General features: G+C 39.6%; 1 protein-coding gene across 1 annotated transcript in view; it reads right to left on the bottom strand.

The window, feature by feature from the left end:
* Positions 1-11,244, bottom strand: part of HFM1 (helicase for meiosis 1) — a 118,313-nt gene extending 107,069 nt beyond the window's left edge. Inside the window, 2 exon segments of the mRNA XM_056123527.1 lie at positions 3,531-3,643; positions 11,174-11,244. Coding sequence (XP_055979502.1) covers positions 3,531-3,643; positions 11,174-11,244 — 184 coding nt within the window.
* Between the last annotated feature and the right edge of the window lie 1,212 nt (positions 11,245-12,456).

The raw sequence follows: 12,456 nt of genomic DNA, 5'->3' as shown, positions 1-12,456 counted from the left end.
TTATCTTTTTGGACCCACACACCGTTGAATAATCTGGGGTATATTGGAAGGGGAGCAAGTTAGCCTAGTGTCCACCCAAACAGAGCCCCTGACAGCTGCTTGTTCCCACAGTCCAAAATCACTGCCATGTCCCTGGCCGGACTTCACTGTCTCAAGATGGAACTCACCTAAATTAACCTGCTGAAAATTGGGGTATGTGGGTTTTGTGAGTGAAATCTCCAGGCTTACTCAGAGTTGGGACGGGCTACCTCCTGCCAACTTCCCTATACTTGTGAGTGAAATCTCCAGGCTTCCTCAGAGTAGGGATGGACTATCTCCCCCCCCCCCCCCTCCACTTCCCTATACTCCCAGAAGCCCGGAATTTACCCCAATGAACCAATTTCAGCACTACCATGAGAAGCTTTTCTACCGGTCTTGCTCCAGTCACCATAAATAAATCTCAGACCTGCGCATGGCTAAACAATCTGGGGTACATCAAAGGGGGATGGGTTAGCCGGGTGTCTGCACAAACAGAGCCCCTGGAAACCACTTGCTCCCACAATCCAAAATTACTGCTATGCCCCTGGGCCAGACTCTACCATCTCTGGAAAGACCTCATCAAGATATAATCTGCTGAAAATTTGGGTATGCATGTTTTGTGACTGAAATCTCTAGGCTTCCTCCGAATGGGGATGAGCTATTCCCACCCACGCCAGAAGCCCCGGTAGTTATGTCTACACGCCAAAGCTGCTGCCCAGTTAAAAAGGCTACTCCAATTGTACCTTCTTGATAAAAATACTGAACTCCCTGAACTAACAGGATAACCATTTAGTACCTGTATTGCAAACTATAATACATAAAAGGAGAGAAAGAAGAAAAATACCTGCCATGGGAGGCAGGCTAAGGGGTGGGGGTCACTTAGGAGGTGGTGGGAGGAAAACTGGGGATATCAGAAGTGAGAAGTGTGCAGTGATGCAGGGAAGGGTGTTGGAATATATGGCTGAAACCCAATCATGAACAGTTTTGTTTTGGTCTATCTCATAGTGATAAAGAAACAAAGAAAGAAAGAAAGAAAGAAAGGAAGGAAGGAAGGAAGGAAGGAAGAGAAGGGAGGGAGGAAGAGAGGGAGCAAAAGAACTCATAAAATTCTGCCAAACACACACACACAAAGATGAGCTAAACAGACACTTCACCAAAGAAAACACACATATAACCCACAAATGCATAAAGAAATGCTCATTATCACTTATTATGAAGGAAGTGAAAGTCAAAATAAAAATGAGGTCATTTTCCTGTGAAGATGACCTAGAATCAGAAAGTCCAGAACAAGTGCTTGTCAAGATGTAGAGAAAACAGATCCCTCATACACTGGCAGAGGGAATGTGAAATGGTCCCACCTCTTTGGGAAAGAGTACAAAGATTTCTCAAAATATTAAAAATAGAACTACGAGTCCCACAAACAACCTCTATGTAAGCCCAGCTTTACAGACTCATGGTTAAATCTTGGACGAGATGCAAGCCAAATGCAAAAATTCATGGGTATACTGGTCTCCTGACTGAAAACTCTACAGCATCAGTAGGAAGGGGGCAAAGCTGAGTCCCTGTCACGCTAAAGCCCTCGCAGCTGCACCCATACTTCATAGCTGCAGCCATGCCAATGATCCAACTCCACTACTTCATGACTAATCTGCAGAGATACCAAACTGTCGAAAGTTCCAGGTATAAGAGTTTTCAGGCTGAAAGCTTTAGGTTTTCCACAGAGTGAAGACTGGAAGTTTCCCTTCACCCCACATACTTCTGGAACTACCAACAGCCACACACACATCCCATGACTGCTGCCATGTAAGCTCATCCATTGGCCCAACTTTACAGACTCATGATTAAACCTTGGAAAAGATGCAAGCCAGGAACAAAAAATTCACCAGGATATACGGGTCTCCTAAACGAAAACTCTGGGACACCCCTGGAAGGAGGATGGGCCAAAACCCCACTCTGCTGATGTTAACTCACAGTCTAATTCATATCCTGGAGTTCCTGGAGCAAATACTCCAAATTCTGCAAGAGTGATATCCCAGGAGGTGTACACCAAATTAGATGGTAAAGTAACAAAAAAAGCTAAAAATTAACATTAATAATAAAGACTCAACTAGCGAAGAACAGCTTAGTAATATAAGGAGTTAATGATTGGATGGTGAGATATAACATTTTTCACAGTATTTTTTACTTAAGTATTTTTTTGATAATTTCATTATTCCTTTAGTTGTGTTGGACTATTAAAGGTCTTGATCACTTGATCATTTGATGCCCCATTATTCATCGATTTACTCGAGCGGGTATCAGTAACGTCTCCATTCATCCCTGTTGCTAAAGGTCTATAACAACTATATTATAGTTTAAATTATAAAAGTACAAGATTCACAGAACAATAAAAAAGGCACATATGCTATTGTGTGTGTGTGTATATATGCCTATGTAATACAAAGAGGAAAAAATAATTAAATTTTACTATTTGAAAAGTAACTATTTGAGAAACAGCCTTGTTCCTGACGCTCCATTCGCTCTCAACGGAACCACCATCTCCGAATGCAACAGTTATATATACCGAGGTCGAGAAATCAACATGATGAATGACCTGGCACCTGAGTTGCGCAGGAGGAAAAGAGCAGCTTGGAATGCCTTCAAGAGCATTGAAGAAATAACTAAAAGGACAAAGAACTCCAGCTACGAGCACATCTCTTTGATTCCACTATTCTTCCTGCATTAACATATGCCTCAGAGACCTGGACCCTACGAAAATAGGATGAGAACGCTATTTGGGTCTCTCAAAGAGGAATCGAAAGAACTATGCTTGGAATATCACGATTCACTCAAATGAGAGCTAGAATCTGGAGTTCTGATCTTCGTCAACACTCAAGAATCAGGGACGCTGTCTCATTTGCCAAGACATCAAAAATCAGATGGGCTGGACACGTAATGAGGTTTACAGACAACCGCTGGACTAGAGCCATTACTGATTGGATTCCACGAGACATCAAAAGATCACGTGGACGCCCACCTATAAGATGGTCAGACTTCTTCGTCAAGACCCTAAATGATCGGTTTGAGGCTCTACATGTTCCTAAAACGAACAGATACCATTGGGCTACGCTAGCACGCAACCGGGATGAATGGAGACGTTACTGGCACCCGCTCGAATAAATCGATGAATAACGGGGATTAAGTGATAAGTGATTTGAAAAGCGCTACTCTGGGGCCGGAGTGCTAGCACAGCAGATAAGGTGTTTGCCTTGCATGCGGCTGACCCGAGTTCAATTCCCAGCATCCCATACGGTCCCCTGAGCACCGCCAGGAGTGATTCCTGAGTGCAGAGCCAGGAGTAACCCCTGTGCATTGCTGGGTATGACCCAAAAAGCCAAAAAAAAAAAGAGAAAAGCACTACTCTGATTTTCATTTTATTCCATTAAATTAATTCATATTTTAATATGTTATTAGATTTCTTATATTTACATGAGTTATGTGGGTTCAACTTCACAAATAATGTGATAATTTACCTAACACTTCATGAATTTCTAGTTCTTCCTCTAATGCCTGAGTATCTGGAATTTCTGAAATTGATGGAGCAGGTGGGAGAAACCAATCAAATGATTTTTCATGGTCTGGATAGCTATGTAATACAAAAAATTAATGTATGTTAGTAATGCTGTAACATTAGGAAAATATACATTTGTTAATTAAATATTACTCAATTACATAGCTTTACACCCTATAAAATTTGTCACCACTTTTAATTTAGGCCATAAAACTTCTCAATCTTTTTTAGTTGTTATATAATTAATGATATAAATATGTGAGATACATAATCTAAATAAAAATAGTTAACTCTTAAAATGCTTATTACAATAACTTTAAACTTTTCCAATGTAAAAAATAGTATATATTCTCAAACTTTAGCACCTTTAACTATTACAACTACATAGTCTACAAATATAAAATAAACATATAATCAATAGCAATCCTCAAGCTGTTATTGACACTTTACAGGTATTCTATAGTACCCTATTTTATTACAAATAATATATTTACACAGATATTCTTTCAGAGCCACATACAAATTACATAAAATCTAAGAAACAAATTAAAACTAATAATCACTTTGTGGGCTGGAGCGATAGCACAGCGGTAGGGCGTTTGCCTTGCACGCAGCCAACATGGCCGACCCGAGTTCGATTCCTCCGCCTCTCTCGGAGAGCCCGGCAAGCTACCGAGAGTATCTTGCCTGCACGGCAGAGTCTGGCAAGCTCCCCGTGATGTATTCCATATGCCAAACACAGTAACAACAAAGTCTTCAATGGACACGTTACTGGGCCCGCTCGAGCAAATCGATGATCAACGGGAGGACCTTTACCTTTACCTAATCACTTTGTAAATCTATAGTGGCTGATGAGAATTTTGCTTTCCTGATTTACTCTTTAAGCTGCAATCCTACAAATCTGCATTGCTTAATTTTCCACCTCTCATAGAGCTAGCATATAACTAAGACTGCTATATTTCTATAATACATAATCATAAAATGTTCAACAAACTCACAATAAACATAAAGCAACTGAAATTTAGGATTATTTCTGAGGGTTCCCAGGGCTATTCCAAAGATCAGTGTATGATTCCTTATGATGATTCATGAGATTCAGCACTGTAGCACTGTCCTGCCAAACTGTTCATCAATTTGCTCGAGCAGGTACCAGTAACGTCACCATTGTGAGACTTGTTGTTACTGTTTTTGGCATATTGAATATGTCATGGGGAGCTTGCCAGGCTTTGCCATGCCGTGCCTGCAGGATTCTCTCGGTAGCTTGCCAGGCTCTCTGAGAGGGGTGAAGAAATCGAACCCAGGTTGACCGCGTGCAAGGCCTACCTGCTCTGCTATCGCTCCAGTCTACAAGATTCAGTATGTCATCCTAATCATGGCTATAGGTAATAACCATGAAGGAACTTCCAAATGTCCTCTCCCAATGGATGTAACTTATTCCACCCAACAAAGACCTGTATCCACTGGTGGAATGTTGCTAATGAGGTAAGATCATTAGAAATCCAAGACCTGGGACTTGGGGTTGAAGATGGGAAAGCTAATAATACACACATTCCATGTCAGCACACACCTACATTTCATATTCTCATACCAATTATGGTTCACTATAGTCCATATTATTTACATAAATAGTTTATACACAATCACTTGATCACTTGACATCCCGTTACTCATCGATTTGCTCGAGTGGGTGCCAGTAACGTCTCCATTCGTCCCTGTTGCGTGCTAGTGTAGCCCGATGGTGTCTGCTCGCCCCAGGAAAACAAAAAGTCTGAAATCTTTTGTTCAGGGTCTTGATGAAGAAGTCTGACAATCTCGTAGGTGGGTGGCCACGCGATCTTTTGACGTCCCATGGAATCCAGCTGGTAGCGGCTCTAGTCCAGAGGTCATCTCCAAATCTCATTACGTGTCCAGCCCATCTGATTTTTGATGCCTTGGCAAAAGAGACAGCATCCCTGATTCTTGATTGTCGACGGAGGTCAGAACTCTGGATTCTTTCTCTCACTTGAGTGAAACATGATACTCCAAGCATAGCTCTTTCGATTCTTCTTTGGGAGACCCGAATAGTGTTCTCACCCTGTTTTCATAGGGCCCAGGTCTCTGAGGAGTATGTTAATGCAGGAAGAACAGTGGAATTGAAGAGATGTGCCCAGAGCACATCCTCTTAGCTATTTCTTCATCCTCTTAGCTATTTCTTCGACGCTCTTGAAGGTGTTCCATGCCACTCTCTTCCTCCTGTGCAGCTCAGGTGCCAGGTCATTCATCATGTTGACTTCTCGACCTAGGTACACATAACTGTTGCATTCGGAGATGTTCGTTCCGTCAAGAGCAAATGGAACATCAGGAATGAGTCTGTTTCTCATAAACATTGTCTTGGTGAGATTCAGCTGCAGTCCAAATTTTCCACACTCACGGTTGAAGTCGGACAGCATTTGTGTTGTTTGGCTAATGTGTGGTGTTATCAGAATGATGTCATCAGCAAAGCAGAGATGGTATAGTTGCTGACCGTCTATCTTCACTCCCATTCCTTCCCATTCCAGTCGTTGCATGACGTTCTTGAGCGTGGCACTGAACAGTTTTGGTGAAATGGTATCACCCTGCCGAACCCCTAGACATGGATGATTACTTCCTTGTAGAATGGTGAAATCCTGGTGGTGAATCAGTAACACAGCTCACAGAGGTTTCTGATGTATTGAGTTTGAATGTCCTGTTTGGCTAGGGCTTCGATGACCGTTTAAATCTCAATAGAATCAAAGGCTTTCTTTAAATCAATGAACGTTAGAGTGGCATCTTGAACTCCCGAGAAACCTCAATGAGCTTGGTTACTGTATGGATATGGCTGATCGTGCTGAATCCTTATTGGAATCCGGCTTGCCCGCACAGTTGTCCTTCATCTAGTGTTCTGCCAATCCTATTCAGGATGACTCGAGTGAACAACTTGTAGACGATGAACAGCAGGCAGATCGGGTGATAATGCCAATGTCGTGGATGTCTCCCTTCTTGTACAGTAGAACAGTCCTACTGGTTTCCATTGGGACGGAACCTTGCATTCAGACAGGTAGTGTGTGAAGAGGCGAGCCAGTGTATTGATGAGTACTGACAGCAGGTTCTTCAGATGTTCGGGTCTGACCTTGTCTGGGCTGGGTGCTATTCGCTTTTTTACTGACAAAATGGCATGTTGGATTTCATAAGGGAGAACATTGGGAACGACATATTCATCCTGAGGAATTTGGTATGTGGGCAGGTGGACATGGCTATCAAAGAGATCCGAGTAGAAGTCACGGATAATCTTCTCCATTGCCCTTCTGGAAGATGTGATAGATTGATCAGTACATTGGAGGGCAGTCATATTGATCTTGTAGTTGGCGAAGGACAGGCAGGCATTGCGAATGCTTTTTTAAAAATACATAATCAGTCACTATTACTAGCTAATGGCAGAATGTTCCTAGATTCTATTTCAGACTCTATTCAACGCAAACACTTCTTTTCAGGTAACAATTTAGTCCTACTATATTCTCTATTTTCTGCAGAGGGACTATTCCAGAAAATCCAAGAAAGCATTAATAAGATACAAAAAGAAAATATTTAGTTTTACTATTCAGTCTATCCATAAAATGAAATTTTCTTTATGATTACCCCTCCCCCTGACCCCAGAGATGCCTCACTTTCCCAGTCTCCTGAAATCTAAACCACATTATAATCTTTTTATCCACTATATCCAGACACACATCACCTGTTACTGAATCTTCCCTATAATACACAATACTGTGTTTGTTTGGTGTTCTGGAGTTTGTTGTTCAGGGTACTGGTTGGGGTACACCCAGAGGTGCTCAGGGCTTACTACTGGCTCCATGTTCAGGGATCATTCCTGGAAGAGCTCAACTGACAATATGTAGTACCAGAGATCAAACCCAGGTTGACAAGTGCAATGCAAAAGTGAAATCCACTGAGTTATTTCTCCAAACCCCTATAATATTTTAAATTTACCCTTTCTTTTATATCTCCACTCATTCCTATTATATCTACTAATCAAGACTCTAATCAATTTATGTCTGATAATAACAATAATAATAATGTTTAAGAACAATAAAGCCTAAACAGATTTTACAATCTCCAGAATATTCCTCTACCATTAAATTTTATTTTATTAAAACACCATGATTTACAAAGTTATTCACAGTTGAGTTTTAGACATATGATGTTCCAGCATGGATCCCACCACCAGTGTTAACTTTCCTCCACCAGTGTTCCCAGGTTCTTTCCTCTCCCACCCCTTCAACCTGCAACCTGGCAGGCACCTTTTTAAGTTTGTTTGCTAACGTTTGGGTCCCATGATTTACATGTTGTTGATTCTGTGGTTTGGATATTTAGCTATACCCTTCCTTTATACCACCTGAATCCCCTTGGCTCCTGCCCCTCAATGCTTCCTGTCTCCCTCTACCATCACCCCCCACACTTGATTTTTTTTTTCATTTTGTCATTCTGCCTATTTTGAGGGCACACTCATCAGTGCTCAGGGCTTACTCCTAGCTCTGTGCTCAGGGATCACTTCTGGCAGAGCTCAACTGACCATATGGGGTTGAGCAGGAGTCAAATCTAGGTCGGCTACATGCAAGGTTAGCTTCCTACCCACTGTACTATTGCTCAGTCCCCCGGAATTCTTTTAATCCTATTACTCAGTTCAACAGTCTTTCAGTAACTTCTAGATAATGTCCAGGTGGCCTGAGACCATTTGAAAGTATTATCTCTTTTGCATACCTTCTTATAGCCCAGGCCAAAGTAAATTATTTTTAATACATTTAATCCCTCTTTATCTCAGTCCAAAAATATTTCCTTTAGTTTTTTAGCCCCTGTATCCACCCTAATACCATATGCACCTGTAGAAGTTCCCTTTCACTCATTCTTTAATCCATTCAACATTTTAGTCTTATGTGCCAGGCACACTAGAGGGGTCATTTAAAATCCACCTCAAATCCTAACTTCATAAAATCTCTCCAGGTTCATTAAGATTCTTATTTGAAACTTTTTTTTTTTAAATCACAATCACGTATATCCATGTGGAAGGGAGGCAGGAAGTAAGTTAGGAACTTGTGTGGCATATCCAGGTCACTGTTCATAATGACAATTTATTCCAAAGAAAGCACTCAGAAAGCCAGAGGTTAGAGACATAGATTCATTGTTTACTTACAGATGCAATTTATGGCAGCCAGCTAGTCAGGAGGATCCAAAGTCACACTGAAGAGAGATATTTATATGGCATAGATCACAGAGGCAAACAATTGTATGTAATATAGCCTTCAGAAAGAACAGGTAGAACTTGTATGTTGCCCCATGCATAAAACTGAAAACACCTCCAAGTAATAGCTATCTTTCATGTCTGGGAACATATTGGCCAGGATATATTCCAGGGAGGGCTAGAGCTATAGTACAGCGGGTAGGGCGTTTGCCTTGCACGCAGCCAATATGGCTGACCTGAGTTCTATTCCTCCGCCCCTCTCGGAGAGCCCAGCAAGCTATGGAGAGTATCTCACCCACACGGCAAAGCCTAACAAGCTACCCGTGGCATATCCAATATGACAAACACAGTTACAACAAGTCTCATGATGGAGACGTTACTGGGCCCGCTGGAGCAAATCAAAGAACAACAGGAGGGCAGTGATACAGTGACAGTGATATTCCAGGGGCAACTTTAGCTTACCCAAGAGGAAGTAAAGGGGGAAGGGGAGGGACAAGTTTCCTTTACTTCAATTGCCTGGAAGGAAGAGCCAAACAATATGCCCTCTACATTGTGAAAGGCAAAGGCCTTGTTTTTATTTCTATTTACATTGATAGTACTTGAAACTGGACTTTATTTCATTAAACATATAATGTAATAAATGTTTATTTGTTCAATTTCAAGGTTTTTAATTCATATATGTCCTGTTAAAGATCTACCACAATACCTAGCTTATCCTGAATGAATCCTCTATTTCCAGAAATTTTTCTATATTATATACTATTCATTGAAAGTACCCTGAATTGTCTTATGACTTTTTCCCCCACTAATACAATCTGCTTTCAAATGTTCACTTCCTCTCTGCTTATAAAATGGTCAAATCCTTCAAAACCTTCTACTATAAACTTGAGTTGATAAGTATGGCACAAGTCTCTCTTAACTGAAAATTCATTGCATGAATATATGCTTATTATTTGCTTTGAATTTTTATTAATAGGAAGGCAACCATATATTTTAGCTTTCCCAAACCAGTCCTGATTAATGCCTATTGTCCCAGTTAGCTGTAATATTTCACTCTCAAAACTGTCCCAATATGGATGATGAATTAATTCTATGGTCACATTATTTATTACCTTTCCATACATGCATTTAATTTCTGCAGAGAGATTTGGGTTTTTGTCTGTTTTATCATTTTTGCATCCCTTTCAGCAACCTCTCAGTGCTTTATTAAATAATTTTCTCATTACTTCATTAAAATAGAATAACAGAGACAAAAACATAGAGAATTTTAATTGAGAACAATTCATATGTGAAAATTCATAATTTAACAGATTGTATTTTTCATTTTTTTCTTTTTTTTATAATGGCTATACCCTTATAGCTAACAAGGACTATGAGGACAAGTAGTGTTGAAGACTGAACTCAGGATTATTCCCCACAGCCCCATGTTCCATTCTTATTACTTTTATGTTATTCTTTTTTTCTACCCTACTTCCTCCCTTCACTGAATTTTTCTGTCATACTTAGTCATTTTGTTTTGTTTGTTTGGGGGCCAATCCAGCAATGCTCAATGGTTATTTTTGGCTCTACACTCAGGAATTACTCCTGGGTGCTCAGGGGACCATATGGAATACTGGATATCAAACACAGGTCAGCCACAAGCAAGGCAAGCTCCCTAACTACTGTACTCTCTTCAGTCCCTCAATGATTTTTAAAAGATACCATCACTTCTTATTCTGAGCTACTCTTCAACTATTACTTCCATTTTTTTGTTTGTTGTCTTTTGTTTTGGAGTCACACCCAGTGCTGCTCAGGGTTTATTCCTCCTAGCAAAGCTAGGAAGACCATATGTGGTGCCAGGGGTGGAACCTGGGTGGGGCAATGAAATGCAATCACCCCTACTGCTCTCCAGCCTCAACTTCCAATTTTTAACCTTAGACAAAAGCATCTGAACAACAACAACAAAAATTTGAACAAACCAGAAATGGAAATAAATGAAACCCTAATAGACCAGAATCTGGTCATTTTTTTTTTTGTTTGTTTTTGTTTGGGGGACACACCCAAAACAGTGCTCAGAGCTTCTTCTTGCTCAGGAATCACCTCAGGCAGGTTCAGGGAATCAAATTTGGTGTTAGTAATCAACCTGAATTCACTACATGCAAGGCAAATACCCTACCCACTGTTTCACCACTTTGCCCAATCTACTTTTTAAATTAGAACATTTAGAATTTAAGCTTTACTTCTTACAATTTAATTCCATGATTACCAAATTATATCTGAAACCCCATTCTGCTGATCCTTTTTTATATGTATATTTTCCATAGAGAAAATTTAAACAACAAAAATATAGACCATGAAATACACCATGCTATTATTTTTTATGGCAGACTTACTTTTCAGTTTCATCTGGTTTCTCAGAAAACAAGTTATCCAAAGAAAAGAGGTTGGTATTTGACTTCAGCATTGTAAAAAACTGAATTTAGCCAAATCTACAAAATATAGAAAAATGTAGTTTATATTTTATTTAAAACCCAGCTATAAAACCCAGCTCCCGGAAGCGACATCTCATTATCTCGTTTTTACTTTGGAGAACCCGGCAGGCTACTGAAAGTATCCTGCCTGCATGGCAGAATCTGGCAAACTTTCTGTGTCATACTCAATATGCCAAATACCAGTAACAATGATAGGTCTCATTCTCCTAGCCCTGAAAGAGCATTGAATATGGCTCTTTTAAAATCTCAGGACTAGGAAGAAGGAGACGTTACTAGTGCCTGCTCAAGGCAATCGACGAACAACAAGATGATCATGATCGTGATTGTGGTATTTTATTTACAAAAGTGCAGAAAAATATTTCTAGTTTCATAAGCTATAATGATTAATTTCCCAGAATAACCACATCTTCTGTAACTTCCTTCAAAGTGCTTCAATATTCAAATACAAATCAAATATTCTTCTACTTATTATTCAATTCTTCACATGAATATTCACAATTGTCTATCTCTCTTCACACAAACCAATACTTAGAATGTGTTCTTTTCCATTCTCCACCTGGAAATTTTTCCTACTTATCTTTCAAGATATCTTGAAGAGTGTCAAATGTCATTTCTTCTAAAAAGTTTTCTCTGAATTTGTCCTCAATTCCGTGGTAGAATGAAGATTAACTTTGACCCTCCTAATATAAACTGGTGTCTTTTAATTTTTTTTAAATAATTTTAAGCTACAAATTTTACATTGAGATATTATATAAATGTAGAGGATTAAAGAGTTCATCACTGACTGAGAATATGATAACAGAACAAAGCTGAATAAAGCCATAAGTCTGACAGGGAAAGTAGAATAATTTCTAGACACACATTACTTCCTTTTAATTGATTGCAATTCCACCAGAAGCATGCACATCAACACTACATTCCAATTTTTAATTTTATTTTTCATAATTCCAATTTTTTAAGTATGAAATATAACATAAAATACAAATCACATTTTTATTCTACTGTAGTTAAAACACTGCAAATCTTTCCCTAATATCGGTAAGTAAAATAAAAGAAACTATATGAGCGCCATCTGCTGGACAAATTCACAATACTAAGATTGTGTGCGTATTTGCACACCCATGCATGTGTGCTTATGTGCATGTGTGTATACACAAATCCACATTATCAAGGTTGAATAGATT

The sequence above is a fragment of the Sorex fumeus genome, unplaced genomic scaffold (assembly GCF_029834395.1).
Source record: "Sorex fumeus unplaced genomic scaffold, SorFum_2.1 ptg000047l, whole genome shotgun sequence".
Lineage (NCBI taxonomy): Eukaryota > Metazoa > Chordata > Mammalia > Eulipotyphla > Soricidae > Sorex > Sorex fumeus.
Note: the sequence above shows the minus strand (reverse complement) of the source record. Positions and strands in the feature narration are given on the sequence as shown.